General features: G+C 40.5%; 1 protein-coding gene across 4 annotated transcripts in view; it reads right to left on the bottom strand.

Annotated features, from left to right (window-relative positions):
• Positions 1–11978: 11978 nt before the first annotated feature.
• PLAC1 (placenta enriched 1) overlaps positions 11979–21863 on the bottom strand; it is a 77557-nt gene continuing 67672 nt past the window's right edge. For all 4 annotated transcript variants that reach the window (XM_012107306.5, XM_042242135.2, XM_042242134.2 and 1 more), the window contains one exon: positions 11979–12717. In XM_012107306.5, the coding sequence (XP_011962696.1) occupies positions 12120–12659 (540 nt within the window). In that variant the 5' untranslated portion in view covers positions 12660–12717 and the 3' untranslated portion in view covers positions 11979–12119. The remainder of the gene's footprint in view (positions 12718–21863) is intronic.

Here is a 21863-nt window from a genome sequence, read left to right as displayed (position 1 = left end):
AACACACACACCGCACACAGACGAAATCAGTATACAAAAATAAAACCACGGATTCTGCCTTGCTCGGCGCTCAAGTTTCTTGAGCTGCTTAACTCTCGCATGCATTTCACTGAGGTTTCTGGAGCGCCGATGTCAACTCTTAATTTCTTTGCAAGGGCGATCTCGCAGACCCGAGGCGCTGCAAGTGCTGCGCGGCCTGTCCCTTGCCTCTGCGGCTGTTTTCTTTCTTTCATTTTTTTAGAGGTGGGGAGTGGGAGGGAGAGTAGACTCTTCTAGGGTCTGCAAAACTATTTTCAAAAATTAACTAAAAAGATTTTACAGGCCAAGATTTCATTTTCAGGAAAGGTTTAAAGACTGCAGTGACGTGTAAGGGTTCGGTGGGCGCTAAGAAGTTATTTCTAAACGATAATTTCCCTCTGAAAGTTTTCAGAATGCTTCGTGGACAGGGCTGAAAGTTTGTCGGGCTGTCAGACGTGACTGAACAAGCTTCTAAATCCTCAGAGAGATCATTTATAAAGCTCCAGTGTCCTTGGGGTGATACTTTTCTGGGCTTTTAAGGCTCGGCTTCGTGGATAAATTTGCTTGGGTCGATCTAACTGCGCACAAGCGTGCATTCCCCTCCTTGGATTAGCAGAAGGGCAGAAGATTCCAGCACTATAAGATAAAAGTGGAGTTTGTGGCACGTCCTCCAAAGGGGGGGGAAGCAAGTTTCCTTTATTAAACTCTTGCTACATCAGCAAATTAGAGAGCCAGTTGAATATTGATGAATGCTTTCAGGGTGAGTAATATGGCTACAGGCCGCAGAAAGTGAGGGCGGGCAAGCTAAGTATTTACTCAAGTGAACAATCTTCGAGTATTTTTCAAATATGATGTCTTAAGGATTTCCTTAGGTTTTCTTAGGACCTCTGAAACAAACCCTGATTCTGCAAATGGCTTCTCATTTTAGTAGGCCCTTCCCAACCTCACAAAACAGAAGTTGCTCTAAGAGTCGCTTAGAAACTCAGCGTGGCATTAAAATCCAGCCGCAGCCCTCCAAACCCCCGTGTCAAGGAGGGAACTTCTCGCTGGGCAACCCGGGAACCCCCAAATGAAGTGGACACCATTTACTATTTGTTTTTTTTTTTTTTTTGTCGTTTCTGAAATTCAGCTTCAAAACAGGTATTTTCAGGAAAATAGCACTTTTTTTTTTCCTCCCTGAAACATTCAGAAATTACCTTGATAAGAAATAATTCTAGTCAGCCGTGGGAGGAGAGTTTTTAAAAAGCTTTGAAGGCTCTGAAGGTGCAGCTGAGGAAAATAAATTAGCCCTAGACTAGAGAAATTCATCAAGGAAGTAACCCATAACAAGGTATTTAGAAGAATTTTTGGAAAGTGTTTTCTGAAAAGCAATTGCAAATAAATCTTTGGAATTAGATACTAGGAAAAGGAGTTGAATTGAAAATCTTTTTTACACTGTAAACAAAATGTCTAGAACTTAGCATTTTCATTTTAACTAGAAGTGTCTTTTATGATTATGTTTTTCACGAAGGCCTTGAGTTAGGGAAACAAGATTTCCCTTATGTTGTAAATATCCAGAAGCCTTCAGAGAGATAAAATCAGGATAGAGTTACAGATTTAACAGAAAGAAAACAACTGGAATTGTGTTATGAAGCTTCTACTGTGTTATTTGTAAAAGCTTTTTTTCCCCAGGGTTCAAGAAAAGGCTAGCAGTGAGCAGAAATAATAGACTCCTGCCTGCCCTACTGTCAGATTTAGCAAAAAATATAGTGCACCTTAGTAATTTTTATTTTATTTTGAGAAACTGGTTATGATAAAAAATAGCTGTTTGCAAAACTTAGAACTTTGGGGGGGGGTGGGAAATGTCAAATCTTAACTTCTCCCAACTCCATGATCTCACCAGGAAAAAGTAGAATAGTAAATTTTTCCCTTCTGCCAAGGAGGAGCTTAGTAAGTCCTTGATGGCTGTTGCTTTTGATTTTGAAGTCTCTTTTCAAAGATGCGGAATCACTGCCTTCAATGCTGCTGGGATTTCTTCTTTAAAGAGGGCATGTTTTTCTTGTTGGGTGTGCACTATTATTGTCTTAATTATTCCTGGATTTCGGCCCATGAAATCAAAGACTCTCTCAGATGACAGAAATGATCGAATCTTTGCACAAAGGAAGGCCACAGTGGAGGGGTGGAGGGTGACTTTAGTCTCTACACTGTGCTAGCCCTACAGGGTCCTCATCCTGTAAGCCAGCTGGACTCCCCTTTGCACCAGAGTGAGCTCACAGCACAACAGTATAATGATAGGGGCGTGGAGATCAAAGACCATCTCCTGGACAAGATTTGGTCACTTGTTTTCACCGTAAACATTATGATCAATTTCTAATCTTACACTTCTAGCACTTGCCTTGAGCCTTATTACCCTATTATACAGAAGAAATAAAAGCAAAAACTCAGTATAGAGCAATGTCAACACATCAAATGCTATTGGATTCAGGGAGGCTGCAGTGCATTTGGACAGTTGGTTACTCCTTTTATATAAAAAAAATTTTGTTTAAAGCTCCAAATTGGCCAGCACCAAGGAGGTGCTGTCAAAAGCACAGAGCTCCCCAAGTCGGAACGACTTCACTTTTAGGATCTTGCTACTCCTGGGGGAAAAGAATATCTCGCTGGGCAGAGATAGGAGGAGGGGACAAGAAAGTGAACAGTGCTAAGGGATGCTATCTTTGTTTAAAACCAAGATGTGTTTTCCAAACCATGAAATATTTGTTGAAATAGGAAAGGAAGGAAAGTCAATGTGTATAACTGAAGCATAATATTAAAGCTATTAATGCCAAAATATCCAGAACTTCTTCTTGTGTCCATAACATAGCTATTTGCATTAAAAATATATTTAAAAGACTTAATATGTAGAGTTTCTAGGACTGGTGGGAAATGTCGTTTCTTTTACCTCCTGTCTCTTAAAATAACTCTTGGGTTTAAAATCAGGTGGGATTCCACAGTAGCTAATGATCAGGGTGAGCTCCATCCATTGGCAGGAAATGGAGCTGGAGATCTGGGTCCAGTTTTCCATTTTAGCATGTGCCCTAAACCCAGAGCTTCAGCAGCTTCCTTAGCTCAGCGTCCCCAAGGAATGCTTAGGCCTCAGGCAAGGAAGGAGGAGGGAGGCAGAGAGTAAGGGCAAGGACAAAAAAGAGAAAGGAGGAAGGTGAAAGAACAAAAAGAAAATCAAGTCCTTCCCCTCATTCCTTCTCTGTCTTTTAATGCAAACCCTTAACTTGCCACCCCTAGGTCACCAAGGTAACGTTCTCAGGCTCCCTGCTCATCTCCCAGCTTAGTTTGGCCCCTCTCACCCTAGTTCCCTAAGTTCAACTCTAAAAACACAATTCTGATCATATTGATCCTTTAGCACTAAAAAATCACACAACAAAAAGTGTAGTCCTTGAATGTGGCCTTCAAGGCCCTCTCCAACCTGGCTCTGATCTGCCCCTCTGGTTGTACCCCTCCACTCTCCAACCACAGCTTCCTTTTACCCTTCCACGAAGAAGATTTTTGCTCTTCTCATTTCCTCATCCCTCAAGGCTCAACCCAAATGCCATCTCCTCCCTGAAGCCTTCTCAGATGATTTCAGGTTGGGGTTAACTGCCTCTGGCCTGTCCCATCACGGCACATTAATAAAGCTCTCTTCCTAGCAGATAGGAAGCCCCTAGAGGGTAAGGACATGCCCATCTATAGATCTCTTCTCAGCACTTTGCACAATTACTTGTGTCAGTTGGTGTCCAACGCAGATTTTAAATAAATGCTACCTGAGAAGGGAAAAGAGATGGAGGGAGTGAGGAGAATGTCAGGTTGTGTTGGTGTGGAAGCTTGTGGCTAACATCCTCAACAGTTGGCTTAGGTGCCCTTTGGTGCCCTTGGTGCCAAGGGTTGTCTAACCTAAAGCCAACATGGTTGCTTAACAAGTTGGTCTGAGATTGACATTTGAAACTCATCCCCTTTAATAATATGGAATTAGTTTATTTTAAATTAGCTACTCAGTACCAGAAACCCTCTCAGTCATTTGATTTATTTTTATTTTTTATTTTTTTTGTCTGTGTGTCACAGTGTATGGGATCTTAGTTCCCTGATCAGGGGTCAGACCCGTGCCCCCTGCATTGGAAACGTGGAGTCTTAACCCCTGGCCCACCAGGGTAGTCCCCCACCATCATTTCATACTTTTAAGTTTCAAGCTGATTTTTGAAGGGAAGGTGCAACTTGAATGGAATTGGGAAAACAGTATGTTCAGGGACCTGCAGATAGAGAAGAGTTAAAAAGGAGAGAGACTCAGCAAGACAGAGGCTATCTTTTGGGGAATTAGCTATTGATTGAACTGGACAAATAAGGTCTGCCCCTGCAGGACAAATAGATTAGAGAGGTGTGGAAGTAGGCAGAGGAGTCTTGATTTAATTATGGGACCGTGAGGAGTCTTTGAAGGGCCTTGAGGGGTGTGATGTAATGAAAACTGTTTGCGATAGATTCACTGGGCTTACCTGGTAACTCTACAAACTAAAACTGTGATAAACCTAGGACGATCAGAACCATTGGAATATCCTCTTCTTCATGCACACAGGAGTGAGTTTTCTTACTGGAGAAGAGCACAGATGGAAAAAATACTGCTTCATATATGCCTACTGTGTATCAGGTGACGTGCTAGACTTTTTTCCCCAGCAGCTTTTCTCTTTCTCTCCCTACCCTCCTTTCTTCCCTTTTCTCTATTTCTCAGACAACTGCATAGACCCCCACCAAAATATAGCCCCCCTGCCCCTGACTAGGACTTGACTGACCTTTAAGGATAATCAATTTCCTGTGACATTAGTCATAAAAATATGTTTTAAAATGCCAGTAAATATCAGGCAAAAAAATTCACCAAAAGAATACAGAAATTTAACCTCATGTGCTGATTTGATGGAACAGAGGAACGGAAACACACCTTCTGGACTGAGGCTAATCGTTTTGGAGTGATGGCAGAGCTTCAAACTGGAGAATGTTTTTTTTAATGGGCAGCTTAAAAATTGTCATTAAATATTTTCAAGAAGTTAAAACAACACTGAAAGCAACTTGGGCAACTTAAATATTCATTGTAGTTGCTGTAACCAAATATCCCAACATATTTGAGCTTAGGTGCTTCAATATAATCAGAAAAGTGTGATTTCTCTATAGCTTGGTAGAGCAAAAATTAAGCAGATGAAATATGAAATGAACACGATAATTAATTTGTAGCTTGGGTCATAAAAGCCAGATTTTTGAAGAGATAATATTATTTTGATTGCAGACTGTAAATTATTATAGGGAGTTAGTGTAGGAATGACATTGAGGCTTACTTTTGGGTCAATTTGTTCCCAACTTGACCCTCTGTTGGTAGGGGGGAGGGCTGAGTTTTCTCTAACCCCAAAGAAACCAGTTTCACTATGGCTTTAGGACTTGGCTTTAGGACTTATTTCTCCTCTCCTCACACTGGCTTTCTTTCAATATGTTGTCATGTAAATGCAGTTTAGAAAACAGAATAAAGATTCTATGGGCATTACTTGGAAAATAAACTTTTAAAGATGTGTATGTATTTAAGTTGTAGAGTTACAACTCAAAAGAATTCTTGCTAGAAAGAAATACGTATTTGGCTAAAAGTCAAAAATTTTGAAGTAACTTTAAAAGGTGAATAATTTACATTAGCCTGGTGTTTATATAATAGGGTGTGTGTGACAAAGTTAAAATAACATTGAAAATAACTTGAGTCATTTAAATATTCCTCCTGGTAACTGTAGAATATAAGTGCTTTTGAAGGGGGGAGTGGTAAGTTTTTAGACAGCTGGCAGGGATTTTTTTGTGTGTGTTCCTTTACATTTGAAAACTGGTATTAGCATTTAATTCTCTGACTCAGAGTAATTCCCCCTTGCCTGTCAGAGAACATCTACAAATGAAGGCTGACAGAGCCAGGCAGGGAAGGGCAAGCCTTCACTTCCGGGAACTTGTTTATGAAGCCTCCTGCAATCCCCCACCTGCTCAGACCCTGTTAGCCCCTCTCGGTTCCTGCTGTTTAATAATTCTGGGAGCTACTCTGATTTCATTGCATTACCCTTCAGATAAGTTACAGGAACTTCATCAATGGCCAAGCCAGATGGTTGTGGATTGGATAGGAACAAAGCAAAAAAAAAAAAAAAAAAGTAGTAATGGGAAGAGTGATGGGAAGCATTCATTGTGTTAGTATTTATATATATATCCATTCTGAAGGAGATCAGCCCTGGGATTTCTTTGGAAGGAATGATGCTAAGCTGAAACTCCAGTACTTTGGCCACCTCATGTGAAGAGTTGACTCATTGGGAAAGACTTTGATGCTGGGAAGGATTGGGGGCAGGAGGAGAAGGGGACGACAGAGGATGAGATGGCTGGATGGCATCGCTGACTCGATGGATGTGAGTCTGAGTGAACTCCGGGAGTCGGTGATGGACAGGGAGGCCTGGTGTGCTGCGATTCATGGGGTCGCAAAGAGTTGGACACGACTGAGCGACTGAACTGAACATATATATATATAATTATATATATATATATATATACACACACACATATAAAATCAATGGGCAAAGTCCCCTGCCTCTCAACTTTGAAGCTGGCTAATGCCCTATATATATATATATATAGAGTGTGTGTGTGTGTGTGTGTGTGTGTGTGTGTGTGTGTGGCTCAGTCACTCATTGTATCCCACTTTTTGCGACCCCATGAACTGTAGCTTTCCAATTTCCTCTGTCTGTGGAATTTTCCAGGCAAGAATACTGCAGTGGGCTGACATTTCCTTCTCCAGGGACATATAAAAAATATGTGCATACACATACATGTGACTCAGATTCCCCCATCTCCCCACTCCCACTGAATTGCATTAGGAAATCATTGGTCTGATCTGAACTAGCATCATCATTTATGTTATTTGATTTACCTTTTACACTTTTCCCCTTTGGCTTTAAATGTCTTCAGCAATGTCGTCTTAGAAAAATAAATAGAAGCTTCCTCTGGAATACTTTTCACCAATCAGTCGGACTTGTAATTTGTAGCTGGTAGGACTTATTTTCCCCAGAGAAGGAAAATAGAACTGACAGAGGCAAGGGTACAGCAGTGACTTATCATGTATTTTTCTACCCAGGCTGTGTCCTGCCATTGATTGTAAATTGATTGTATATACACAGATAAATTGAACAATGTCTCATTTGTGGAGTTAAGGTCATCACTAGGATGGTCCCCAGTGATCCCGCCTCCTGGTGCTCCCACCTTTGTGTAATCCCTTCCCCTCGTGTAGGGGCTGGACCTCCGGAGTTACTTCCCCAACAAATAGAACATGGCAGAAGTGGCGAGATGTCACTTCTGAGACTGGGTTACAAAAAGCCTGTGGCTTCCAGCTTGGACTCTGTCCCTCCTCTCCTTCCCTCCCCCTTCTCCCACTTCCTATCTTTGTTGTCATGATCATCTTCCATACCATGAGAACACTCAGGCAGCCGAAATGAGGCCTCCTGCCAACAGCCCCTTGAGTGAGCTTGGAAGTGGAATCTTCAACCCCAGTTGCACCTTGAAATGACAATTTGATGGCATCTCCTCAGAGATCTTGAGCCAGAGGTACTTGGCTACATTGTGCCCAGGTTCTTGATCTGCAGAAACCATGAGAGAATAACTAGTTGTTGTTCTGGGGTAATTTTTTTTTTTTTTGGCTGCACCAAATATCCTGTGGGATCTTAGTTCCCTGACCAAGGACTGAGCCCCCTGGACCACCAGGGAAGTCCTGTTTTGGGGTAATTTGTTATTCAGCAAGGGCTTCCCAAGCGGCGCTAGTGGTAAAGAACCCATTTGCCAATGCAAGAGACATAGGAGACACGGGTTTGATCCCTGGGTCGGGAAGATCCCCTGGAGGAGGAAATGGCAGCTCTCTCCAGTATTCTTGCCTGAAGAATCCCATGGGCAGAGGAGTCTGGTGGTCTTCAGTCTGTAGAGTTGAAAACAGTCTGACATGACTGAAGCAACTTGGCATGCATGCACATTGTTCAGCAATAGATAACTAAAATAGAAAGTTTTATAATTGTATAATCACTGTATAAGTTTATAAGCTGAAATCTGATCAAATCATTTGTTTTCTTCTGAAAAAGTTGTAGAAAGTCGCAAGACTAAAAGCCCTCTCCTTATGTCTCTCTCTGTCTCTGTCTCTCTCCCTGTCCTCTCTTTCTCTTTTTTATGGGAATAAACAACTATGATTACACTTTAAGCAGTATATCATAGAGATCAACCACAGGGATTGCAGTACTAATTAGATAGAAAGAAAACAGGGAAAAAGAATTAAAAGATGTTACTTCGTAAATTAGCCTTTCTTTAAACATTTGATCTTTGATGATGTATTTCTTTTTTTAGGATAGTGTATTTCTTATAAACCTGGTGTGTGTGCACCTCTGTCTGCGTGTGTGTGTGTGTGTGTGTGTGTGTGTGTGTGTGTGTGTGTGAACATGCTGTGTTTAGTTTAATGCTTGGTCAGACTTTCCTTCTTGATGGAGGAATGGAGGGATGGGAGTATTGACATGCAGCTCCAAAATGGCCTATTAGTTAAAATTAGGGATAAAAGACTTTTTGCCCTTGATATTTATATATACTTTATACTGTTTTTAAAAATCTGGTTTGCTGTTTTATAATCAGTATTATAATACCCTGTTTTCAGGGTATAGGAATTAAAATTTAAATGTTACTTTGACTCTCTTTCTATCAGTGAAATATTTTTTAATATTTGACAAGCAATTATCATAACACATGGTTTCAAACATTTTTGGCTTTCCCAGAGAGTGAACAAAATGTGAAAATGCTCATTTCTTTTGAGGGCAATAAAGCATTTATTATTATTACAAATATGATTAAAATTATGTGGTAGATTTTTACAAATCATGTCACCTTAAAAGTGAAATGGACATTACCACAATGAAGGAAGAAAATGCCCTTTCAGAGTGGCATGTCAAAAGGTAAATAAATTAGCCAACTCAAAATGCGTTTTTTTCTTAAAGCATTTTTATCTTCCCATCTTTTGAATGATTTCTATGCTTATGAACTTCCAGGCCCTTTCTCAGTAACAGTCACCAAACGGGCTTGAGCACCTACTGAATACCTTCACCAAGTACTACATAAGAGAAAAGCAACACAAACAAACAAGTAGGACAAGGTCTCCCATGCTCAAGAAGCACATGATCAAGCAGAGAAGATCAAACATGGAACAGAAATGGTTGAAGTTTGCTTTTACTGAGTAAAGACATGTCCGACTCAACAAGTGCAGATTACTCCTGAATTCTGAAAAAAAATATGCCAAATTATACAGAGATTTTTACCCAGGTAAAATATGATTCTTGATACAATATTGCTTTGCATCTTTGTTCTTGCTATTTCCTTTGCCTAGAATGCCTTTGCCCTCCATCTTCATCTGATGAAATCCTCTCTGTCACTTAAGGCCTAGTTCAAATGCCCCCAATTTCATGAGGCCTCAGCTTATTCCATCTTGACTTATCTGTTGCACTGGAAAAAATAACCTACCCAGGTCTCTGGTCTAGAATCCCATGAGTCACACTTCTTTCATCTCTTGATCACTTCTCTTTGGTATCCTTTGTTATCTCTCTCTCTCTCTTTTTTGCAACTGTGCCTTGAAGATTGAATGTTAGGGAGTTTTCATTCTCTGATCCTAATCACCTAAATTCATGTCATCTTCCCAAGGCTTTATCTCCCAGTAACTACCTCTTATACCCTTTTCTTAAGCTCCAGTTCAAGGAAGCTCAATTTCTTGAACTAATTCCTGGACATGTTCTCTTGGATATCACTATCATCTGCAACTCAACTTGTCCAACCTGGACTCATCTTCACCCCTATCCTTTACCCTCACCCCAGTTTCCTTACTTAAAGCCAGAACTGACCATGTCTTCTGAGCTTCCAGGGCTCTAAGTGATGACATCTTCTTTGATTCAATCTCTTCTTTTTCACCTATATCCTGTCAGACAGATCAGGGCTTAGCTCCAATCTCATGGCCTCCATGAAGCCTGTCCTCTCTGCTCCAGGGTCTGGAGTCTGTCACACTCCAAATTTGCCTGCACAGCTCAATTTCTCTCTTGATCAGGAATGGGGCTTCTATAGACATTTAACTGTTTCATAGGCTAAAATGAATGAAGTCTTGTTGTTCTTCACTTGAAATCATTCTCATTTTCATCTCTTCCTACACTTTTACACCTTCCTCTATTTGTTCTTCTCATGTCCTGCCACCTAACTTACAGCCCTAACCCACTAGGTGTCTTCCCATCAACAGTGCACTTAACTGCCCTGTGCCAGTTCTTATGCTCACAAAGGATGCCCCTTGTCTTACTTTGTGCTTAGCCAACTCCTCCTTATCTTCTAAGAATGAGATCACTGCCCATCTCAACCAGGAAACCTTCCTGGCTCTTTCAACCCAACTGGAAGCTTCTCCTCTCTGGGAGGGAGTGTTAAGTGCAGGGGAGGAAAATGCATTTTGGAGCTAGTCCAACCTGGGTTTGAATCCCAGTGATGTTACGTATTAACTGTCTAGCCTCAATTTCTCTGAGACTCAGACTCCTCATCTAGAAAAGAGAGAAAATAATTTTTATCTTGCAGAGCAGTTGTGAGGATTAGATAAGGTCGTGTGTATAATGTATCAGGCATATGGTAACAACTGTTTTATCGAGTAGGTCTTGAGTGTCCTCCAACGCTGATACGTTGCACAGCCCCGGGACGGGGGGGGGGGGGGGCGCCCACGAATACTGCCCCTTGAGGTTGTCAAGCGCACAACCTGCATGTGTAGTCCAGTTCTGCTATATCTAGTACCAGTTTGCTATGTTATTTAGAGGTGTTTTAGTGTTTAATAATCCATAAGCTTGTGAAGAGAGGATGGGAAGGGCAGTCCTCATTTTCTTGTACATAGCCTTGTTTATTGCTACTTTTCTACCCCATTTCTCACCTCTGTCAACTGCCCTCTACCCCAACTATATTGGATTAAACTAATTGTAGTTTCTCTGATGGCTGCATCCCTGATCTTCAGGCCTCTGAACAGGCCCATTCTCTGGGCTAGAATAGCTTCTAGCTCTCTAGGCTTGTTTACTTGTCTTCTGATTAGACCATGTTAGTCTTATTCACCAATGCATGCTCAGCATCTAACATAATACCTGGAACATAGGATGAGGGTGCTAAATGTTGGTTGAATGAACACATTGTTTTCAGGGATTGTTACCCAGTTTTCTTCAAGAAGGGGCAGGAGATTTTTAAATGAACAGCTGTGTTTCTTCGATGGCCATGACTGTGATATACTGGGTATTTGTTCCCCCTCCCTAATTTGTATATTGAAATCCTAACCCCCAGTGTGATAGTATTAGGAGCTGGGAAGATAATTAGGTCATGAGAACTGTGTCTTCATGAATGTGATTAGTGCACTTATAAAAGAGACCCAGAGAACTCACTGTTGAATAAACTGATGTACCTTCCCTTTGCAAGTCTTTGAGAACAGTAATGGATAGCCAGGTTTGGCTGAAAATTTTCTGTTCACATAAGTTGGGCAACTTTTCAGAGTACTATCAGTCTGTGACTGAGTATAAGATTTACCCCTTGGCCTCAGGAGTATACCTTCTAGTTGGTGGGAAGTGAATTGAGTGATTCCTAGAACCACTGGTGATTTATAAACCACTAGTGTGAATTCTGCCTTCCATGGACAAAAAGTGATACAGAAAAGTGATAGATCAAACTAAGAAGGTATGTGGCTAAGTGCTAAGTTGGGTGGTGCAGAGTTTCAAGGACATGCATAGACAGATGGAGGGATTCACTGGGGGCCCTTAAAGGAGACAGAAGTCATGTTAGAGAAGGGACCAGGCACCCATATTTGTAAAGCACTTAGAAGAGTGTCTGGTGCATAGTAAAAGCTTTGTATGTGTTTATGAAATAAAAATGCCCAACTGATATTTCTATGCCAGCAGGATTTTATTTACTCCTAAAAATATACAAAAAAAAATTTTTTTAAAAAGCTCATTCATGAAATCACCATGAGTTGTTTTTTCTCAAAAGCACACATAGGAGGGTCATAAGAGCTTCTATTTGTCTACTTAGTGACGTGGGGCTCGTCTCTGCCCTCTTTCATTGTAGACACAGGACAGACAATAGCAGTTGGGCCTTTGGCTGGACTGTGACAAGGTGAACACTTCATAGCATGTCTCGCCATTCCGGGTTGTGACCCCTCCGTTGGGGGCTAAGTTCCTGGAGCAGGACGTCGTGAGCCATGGGGAACATAGCGGGGCAGTACATGACACTGGAATCACATACTTAGATGAGGTATGCTTGGAAGTGTAGTATATTTCAGAGCTGTAGAGAACCATGTCCTGAGAGATAGCCTTGGCCCTGATACCACATTCTGTCACACGATAGGTGAATTGGTAGGCATATGGCTGAACATGGTTGGCAGGGCAACCCAGGCCCAAGTGTAACTCATGGAAGTGTACATATACTTCGTTGTTCAACATGAAGGGGTGTACCGTGACCATGAACCAGTCTGTCGAGCATAGTACAGTCATTGGATTTTGTCCGGAACAGGCTGAAAACACAGAGGTGAGGATGATCAGCTCTCTTATCAGCTCGAAACCTTTCATTCTGGCAGCTTATCAGGTAACGACTCTCAGGAAACAGGAAGCTATCTCTTGAGGAGTTCTAGAGCACATAAAAACACAAAAGGCAAATCATCATATTTCTTATGGTAAGTTCAAACATGAGCATTTAAAAAAAAAACAAAAAACAAAAGGCCAGGGACTTCCTTGGTGGTCCAGTGGTTAAGATTCCTTGCGTCCACTGCAGGGGACATGGGTTCTATTCCTGGTCCAGGAACTAAGATCCTGTATGCCACAGTACAGCCAAAAAAAAAAAAAAAAAAAGAGGCCATTCCTAAAGCATCGAAAAAAAAAAGTGAAGCAAGTAGAACTTAAATGTTCTCACTGAAAAGAAAAAAAGCTAAACATGTGAGGTGAGGGATGTGTTTAATTAACTCAATAGGGGGAATTCTTTCACAACGTAAATGTATGTCAAATCAGCACGTTGTACACTTTAAATCTCTTCCAATTTTATTTGTCTATTATACCTCAATAAAACTGAAAAAAAATAAGAAGCAAAGGAAAATATCTTTGTGAGAGAGAACTGAATTTTTCATTCATTGTTGGAATGCATGGGTTTCTAGATAACTACAATGATTTCTTTAAATGACTTTACCATGTTGTTTTGGTATAAAACTTCCTCACATATGCAATGAAAGTCTACACTGATTAGGAGTGGCATTCCTTTGTGTGCAACCCCAACAAAAAAGAAAACAAAACTGTTTTCATGCCAAACATTAAATAAGGTGACAGACAATAACAGTTTAATTCAAGCTGACAGCACTTTCCTCCTGAAGGCCCCAATGTCCTCCCCTATACCATACTAATGAACTCTTCTCTATTGCCTTCTTTTGGTTAGCAACAAATTTAATTAAATGAAAACCCAGCAAGAAATTGTGGTTTATTTCTGACAAACAAGTGGCTCATTTAAAGTGATCAAATGAATGCTTTAAAAATGCCAGTAGTGGCTATTGATTGTGAAAATGAATAAACATCTTTTACTCTTGTGATTATGTAACTATTACTCACTTAATACCATTGTATCATGATTGGTCAATAGAAAAATAATGTAACTCTATATCACCAAAAGTGGGATCTAATAGAAAAACCTATAATCACTTTTTAAAATCTGGATGCATGTCAGAATTATCTTGAAATTTTTTGAAAATACAAATGTTCAGGTATTGCTTTTTTCTTCAGAGCTCCAGATATGTTTCTAATCAGTAGCCATGTTTAAAAACAACTGGGCTATATGATGACCTTTTACTTTTATCTAGTTAGTTTCACTTTTTCTATTTCATATCCAGTACTCCCATTTCATTTAGTTTACATTCTCCAATTTCTGCATCTCTTCTTTTTTTTGATGTTCTTTCTCAAGCCTTTATCAAGTGTAGTAGAAAAAATTTTCTAGACATATGTATAAGTATGTACAATATATATATTTTAGAAAACTTACGAATTCTTGCCTAACTAAAAAAATTATGATATCTTGATTCTACTTATTTGACTTAATATGAATAGAAGGCTAGATTTCTAATTAAAAAATAGATACACAATAAGCAACAAAGACTTACTGTAGAGCTTAGGCAACTATAGTCAATATCTTGTAATAATCTATGATGGAAAATAATTTCAGAAATAATATATGTGTATTTGTATAACTGAATCACCTTGCTGTGCACCTGAAACATTGTAAGTCAACTATACTTCAATAAAATATATATATATATGTATATATATAAATGCCAGCTGTAGCATCATAGGCCATTATAACCAATAGATTCCCTAATATATTCCTCAAGACACTTCATAAAATAGTGAAATTGCAGAAATAAAAACATAATGGTTTTTATTTGGACATTTCCCCATCCGTATTACACATGAAAACTACCAAAAAGTCCCATATTGAAGAAAGCAAGTCATGGGTTTGCAGTTTACACACTGATTGTCAAGGCATCTCTTAAGGTGTTCTTTGTGGCCATGGCTTGGACCTCATGCAGTCATATGCTTTGCTTGACATTCTTTTATTTTCACTGGTCTTTTAAATTTATTTTCTTTTTCAATAGGAAGCTTTGTAGCCATTTCCCAGTCCTATTGCCTTTACCTCCTTAAGAGTGACAGGCAGAGTAATAAAGAGGAAAAAGGAGTCATGCTAAGAACAAGTGTCTGAAACACTGCTTCAGAAGGGGTACACATGAAGAAAGAAGGAAGGAACAGGAATATCATCACATACTGTTCAACTCAGCTTTCATTTTAAAAGTGAAAATAGAATAAATCAAATAGAAAAGTGACTAAAACTTCAAAGGAAATGTCTATGCAGGGTCTTACTTTTGCTCCTTGATGAGTTAAGTAATCCTTGAGTAAATGAACTCATTTGATCTATTGAGTGTCTACTATGTGCCCAGCACTGTGCTAAATAGAAAGCATCCCAAGACAGTTCTTTCTTCCCCTCTTTCTCAGTTGCAAAAATGCAGCTTTTCTTTTCCTTTGATACTGATGAATTTGCTGTTTTCTTTAATGGCAGAGGAGCCCACTAGCCAGGTGCTGTGGCCTGGATGGAAAGTTTTGTTTTTATGTCAGCGCTTGATCTGATTGGTGCCCCTGTCTTTCCCTCCCTTGTTACTGACTCCTCATTCTCTTGAGGATATTGAGGTGTAAAGAGAAGCCTAAGAGGTTTACCTGGCTCCTTCCTTTCCTCTTTGTTCTGAAATGTCTCTCTTAAGACTATTTTTTGGTTTGTTTTCCACAAAGCAAAAAAAGAAAAAAACGAACAGAAAACAACAGCCACACCAAACTGAAAACTCAACCCTCTTACGCCTCCAAAAAACCAACCAAACAAAATACAATGGTGATGACCACAGCAACAACAAAAACCAAGTGAATTCTGATGCCAGCTGCTCCTGGATAATGACTCAACAGCTAAATAAACAAGCTACTTGCTCCAGAATGATGTGCATTTGCTGAGGTTGCTTCTGGAAGCTGAGGTCATCGCGCCATCACTGCCGTACTACTGTCTTGGTCTCAGGAAGACCACCTTGTCCTGAGCTCACTTTAGGAGTGTTCTTCTCTCTCTCTCTCTCCCTCTTTCCTCCTTCCTACGTCGTCTCACAGTCTGGATCTATTTGCCCTGAACAAAAACTTCCCTTTTAAGTACTTCCTGGAAATAGGCCAGGGAAACAATCCTTCCACTCCAGTTTTGTTGTTCAAACTCCTAAACTGAGACCAAGTTTAAGGCTGTGTTCTCATCCAGAGAGTTAGCCATCCATTTCTTCTCCTTCCCTTGAGCATCTTTTCTATCTTCCCTTCTCCTCCTTTAATCCAAAGAGAATTACAAAAAGCCCAGATTGTCTGAGAAACATTACAGTTGCCCCCCCAACCAATCATTTTAGACTACCTCACTCTCACCCCCAACATTAACTTTTTGAATTACATTCACTGAATCAGTCTTGAAGGAAGGGTTTTAGTAAACATCACTGAGTTTGGGAGTTTATTTAGCAAAGGACAGAATTTGTTTCCTCTGATTTTTTTGTAACCACAAGATTGCCAGAAGATTGGAGCAATAAATGTGTGTGACAACATAGCTTGGGCTCAGATAAAACTGAAAAATGAAGTTACTGGGACCTATGTTTAAGACTGCATCTCTAGGGACTTTCCTGGTGGTCCAGAGGTTAAGACTCTGTGCCTCCAATGCCAGGGGTGCTGGTTCAATCCCTGGTTGGGGAACTAAGATCCCATAAGCTGTGTGTGACCAAAGGAAGAAAAATGGCTGCCTCTCTAAGGTGAGAGAGAGGAGTTGGGACATCAGGAGAGAGCAGAAGGCACTTGTTAATGAACTTGCTAAGGCTTAGCTTAATGCCACTCTTGGGGAGTTGCTCTGTTTTGCTGAGTACAGGTCATCAGAACTGGGCAGCCTCCTTTCCCTAATGCCTGCAATTCTCAGGGAAGTTAGAGAGTGTGTGTGTGTGGGAGTGTGGGTGTGAGTTAAGGGATGGTTATAACTCATTCACAACACAGTGTGAATTCATCAGGTCAGCAGCCCTTTCTAACATCCAGCTGAGATGCGCTGGTAAAATGGGATCTTGGACTTGACTGGGGAGGGAGAGGGTGGGCTTTGATTACAGGGTGAGGGGGAGCAGAGGAAAAAGAGGGCTGAAGGGCTAAAGATGGGAAGGGGGTGCGAGAAGAGAGGGCTGTGTGGGGATGCCAAATTAGAGCTATTTTTAGCCATAGTTGGGTCTGTGTACAGCATCCCAGGAGCTAAGGGAGTTAAGATTTGGGGAAGAAATAACTGCAGAGAAGGGAACATTCACCCTGGCTTCTTAGAGGAGGTTGGACTGTTAGAAAAACCGCAAATTATCCCTGTGACATCCCAGAATCTATGAGCTTTGATGCATTTGTATAACCAAACAGGGCTCAGCTATTTGTACTACAGTCCTGAACTGAGCTATAGAGAGGCCAGTAAATCCAGAGCTGCTAATGACACGTGGATGCAAAATGTTTGCTTTCCTTGCAGCTATAGAGTACAGTAGCTTTCTGTTTTTCTAAATGTGGTTCATGCATACACAGTTTCCATCAGTTCTTTTAAAAGAGTTTTCCTCCTCTCCCCTTTTAAAAAAATGCCCTAATAAGCCTAAATCTTAATACATCCTTTACATTAAAAAAAAAAAAACATGAAACGTTTCATTCTGGGAATATGAACTCTATTTCTTAATGTCTTACAAGAAAGAGATTGAATATTGGTCTAAACACAGAGCGTTTTTAATCTCATGGAAAAGAAAATATTTTTTAAGAGAGACAAAAGCTGAAGTCTAACTTAGTCTTGTGATGTTGGTGAGCAAATGGAGATGTGTAACACAAATCTCCTTGAAAGCAGACAGGACTTTTGCCTCCTCATCGCCTCTGATGTCGTTAAAGACACATATGAACTCTTTGCATGGGGAATGGGGAGGGGAATTAGCTAAACATTTCCACATCTGGTTTGAGAACAGTTTGGAAAAAGAATTCACTCCATAGGCTCCTGGAAGCTTTTGGGGTCAACAGTTATTTATTTTTAAAATTCAGTATACTCATGACAGCAGAGTTATCACTTGTATATTGTTTTCCCAGAATCTTGTTGTCAAAACAAAAGGAAACAGAGGGGAAAAGGAAACTCCAAAGCAGTATGCAATTATCTCAGGGAAATATAACTGTCAGGGCATTGATTTGCAGCAAAGTTTGTTCATGCTCTTGCAGCTGATTTGAAGAAAAATGAATCTGAGTTGGAATAAAAATCCTTCTAAAAAAATAAAAACAGAAGAATCCTAACACTCTGTGGACCCTTTAGTTTAGAAATTCAAATAGTCACATGTTGACTTTGCCCAGCCAACTATCTCAAAGTTTGGGAGCCTTTTAAAATTGAGGCCCAGTTATAAAGAATTACTTGGTTTGCTGCTCTCAAAGAAAGTGAGGATTGTGATTATATTAATGATGTTGAAGGTACATTAAGGTGAGTTAGAAAATTTAATTACTGCTTTTGTAGAACTTACATTTATTCTAAAGAAATCTGGGCCCAGTTTTGTTTTCCAGCCTCATGAAGCAAGCTGTTAAAGTAACCACACATTACTCATTGTTTGGTGAGGAAGAAGAATTATGAACTGCTAATGCTTAACAATGTCCATTCTCTCAACCGAGGAAAACACCTTGACTCAACCCTAGGAAAGATTTCATTCAAATTAAACTAATCATTAAAAGTGTGGTTTTTTTTCCCCCTCTGATTCTAAAGTTGGAAACAGTGGAGGGAAAAAACTATAGAAAAATTGGGAGATGTAGAAAAAACAGAAAGCATTCTTTGATTTCAAAATAATCATTGTTAAATTTTTAGTTTCTATACTTTTAGTTTTGCAGGGAGCAGAAAAGTCTATATAAATATATATGATCCAAAGTCATTTCTGAAAAAAAAAAAAAAGGCAAGGCTTTTTGAAAGCTGTTTTTAATTTTTTTTTTTTTTTTTTTTTTTTTTTTTTTTTTTTTTATTTTTTTTTTTTAGTTTTTTATTTTTTAAATTTTAAAATCTTTAATTCTTACATGCATTCCCAAACATGAACCCCCCTCCCACCTCCCTCCCCATAACATCTTTCTGGTCATCCCCATGCACCAGCCCCAAGCATGCTGCATCCTGCGTCAGACATAGACTGGCGATTCAATTCACATGATAGTATGCATGTTAGAATGTCATTCTCCCAAATCATCCCACCCTCTCCTCTCCCTCTGAGTCCAAAAGTCCGTTATACACATCTGTGTCTCTTTCCTGTCTTGCATACAGGTCGTCATTGCCATCTTCCTAAATTCCATATATATGTGTTAGTATACTGTATTGGTGTTTTTCTTTCTGGCTTACTTCACTCTGTATAATCGGCTCCAGTTTCATCCATCTCATCAGAACTGATTCAAATGAATTCTTTTAACGGCTGAGTAATACTCCATTGTGTATACGCTTATCCATTCATCTGCTGATGGACATCTAGGTTGTTTCCATGTCCTGGCTATTATAAATAGTGCTGCGATGAACATTGGGGTACATGTGTCTCTTTCAATTCTGGTTTCCTCGGTGTGTATGCCCAGAAGTGGGATTGCTGGGTCATAAGGGAGTTCTATTTGCAATTTTTAAGGAATCTCCACACTGTTCTCCATAGTGGCTGTACTAGTTTGCATTCCCACCAGCAGTGTAGGAGGGTTCCCTTTCTCCACACCCTCTCCAGCATTTATTGCTTGCAGATTTTTGGATCGCAGCCATTCTGACTGGTGTGAAGTGGTACCTCATTGTGGTTTTGATTTGCGTTTCTCTAATAATGAGTGATGTTGAGCATCTTTTCATGTGTTTGTTAGCCATCCGTATGTCTTCTTTGGAGAAATGTCTATTTAGTTCTTTGGCCCATTTTTTGATTGGGTCGTTTATTATTCTGGAGTTGAGCTGCAGAAGTTGCTTGTATTGTTTTTAATTTTTGACATTGAATTTGAAGGCAATCAAAGCATTATTTTTGTTTGGGCCATCTGGTTTTGTTCTTATAATCTGTTAAGCTATCAAGCATAGTTTAAATGTCATGGTTCATCTCATGCACAAATAAAGGTTGCGAAATAAGTAAGAATCCAAGCTCCTTGTAAGAGAGAGAAGTTTTCGCTGGGTCATAAATTTGGTTACTAAAAGGTGAGGAGTCTGATGTGAAATCAAGTCAAAATAAGGGTAAACTATACCCTGACTGAACATAAGCATTTCCAAATAAATATAGAAAGCTATACTTTGGTGGAAATGGTAAATATCAGGTTATGGGAACCCGTTCCCTTTCATGAAGAGAAGCTGAGTTAGTTCAGTCTTTAAAGTTGAACGAAGGGATGTATTTCATAATTTCCATAAAATGTAAGGAAAATCCCAAATGCGTGCCCCTAATCCAGTTCATGTGTTAATTTAACAATTTATTTGAGTTTGATTTTTCAGAAAATGACACCCTTTGCCACAAAGCCTCAGAGTCCCTTCTCATTTCAAAAGACAAGGTAAGTTTATGTCTGGGCAGAGGTTGCAAGTCAGCAGCAGCATGGCCGCCTTTTTAACCCATTAGTCATTTCTGGAAGGCTGCCCAAACCAGAGAAAGGCTCCTTCGCCCAAGATGACTTCCGGGTGTTACCATCAGAAGGCAGAGGACTGAATCAGACGCTCCTTCAAGGGCTTCACCACCTCTTTGATACACCTGTGTCAATAAACAAGGGCTCTAGGTGGCTTTCAAAAACGGTCAGGCACATTCCTCTCTCCCTTTCAAAATTGGGATTTTTGGGTACAGGTTTTCTTAAAGTGAGGTGCATGTCTATGGCCCCGGCTGAAGGATGGCTTAAGTCCAAATCAAACCACAGTTTACTTTACAGGCTGTTTGGCTGATTTTTACCTGACTTGACTAATATGTGGCTCTCTCAAATCCAAAGCTACCTTGTGTATGCCCCCACCCAGAATGTGGCCACTTGGTCCATGTGCATACACCCTGACTGAGGCCATTCACCATCCCTTGACTCCCGAGAGGGAGAAAGGGTTTAGAAAAGGTTTCTTTGGTAGGAAAGCTGTTGCCCATTGTTAGGGAGCCTATAGCTTGGGAGGCTTGCCTGCATATTGGAATAGGTAAAGAGGCATTGCCCTGAGGCCAGGACATTGTGGGAAAGGCAAATCCTTCTCTCCCTCTCTTTTTCTCTCACACACATATACAGGCACACACAGATGGACTGATGGACGAATAGACAGACACACACATTAAGAAGATAGGAAAACCCAAATCTATTTCCCGCTGTTGCCATGATCCTTACTATTTTTTTCCCATCCCTTAATCCTTGGGCGGTAAATTCCTTAGGGAGCTGAGTCTTGATCTACTATAGTGTCTGGTACATGGTAAGTACTCAGTACATAGTTATTGAATAAAAGAATGAAGGAACCACCAGAAATTACCATCTTCCCCTGTGCCTCCTTATCCAGCCCCTAAAGGCCTGAACCTTGTTACTGTAGATCTTTCCTCCACTCATTCCCCAAACTCCTCCTTGAAGTCCTGGGGCAACAGTGAAAATTTTCTTGGTCGAAAGTGTAGGGCCCACATCAAGAGTCCTGCCCACTTACCCACCTGCCTGTCTACTGAGCTCACTGATGCCAAGGACTGTATGTTGGCCCAGGCCAACTATACTCACTGCCCTCTCGATTAGCTCCTAACCAGCCACTCGAAACGGAGCCCGCACTCCATGCACTAACTCCCCAACCCAGGTCGCTGCCCTCCTTCCTGCTATCAAGCAACCAAGCACAACAAGTGTCAGCATGCCTCGATGTAATGGGAGATTCACAGGCTACCCCCACTCTGATGGTATCAGATAAGTAAATGAAGTCAACCTCTACACAGAAGATAGGTGCAACTTTCTCTGGTTTGGCTTTACATGGGAGGAGAGAAGAAATTCTTAAGACCACCCAGACCAAGTCAGGCAACTGAGAGACACAGTATCATCAGAACTGAAAGTCCCAGGTCCACAAGGTACTGAAGAGTGCTGGGTGCCTAGAAGGGGCTTCCTGGAACCACTGGATTGACTGAAGCCAGTGGACACACATCTCCTAAGTCATCCATGGATGGATTCCCTTAGCTACAAGGAGGAACCAAAACATGGGCTGGATGTCTGTTCCTCCTCAGAGCTCATCTACATGTCCACTGTCAGTTC

This window comes from Ovis aries, chromosome X (genome assembly GCF_016772045.2).
Source record: "Ovis aries strain OAR_USU_Benz2616 breed Rambouillet chromosome X, ARS-UI_Ramb_v3.0, whole genome shotgun sequence".
Taxonomy (NCBI): Eukaryota; Metazoa; Chordata; class Mammalia; order Artiodactyla; family Bovidae; genus Ovis; species Ovis aries.
The sequence above is the reverse complement of the archived record's forward strand: the minus strand, read 5'-3'. Positions and strand labels throughout refer to the sequence as shown.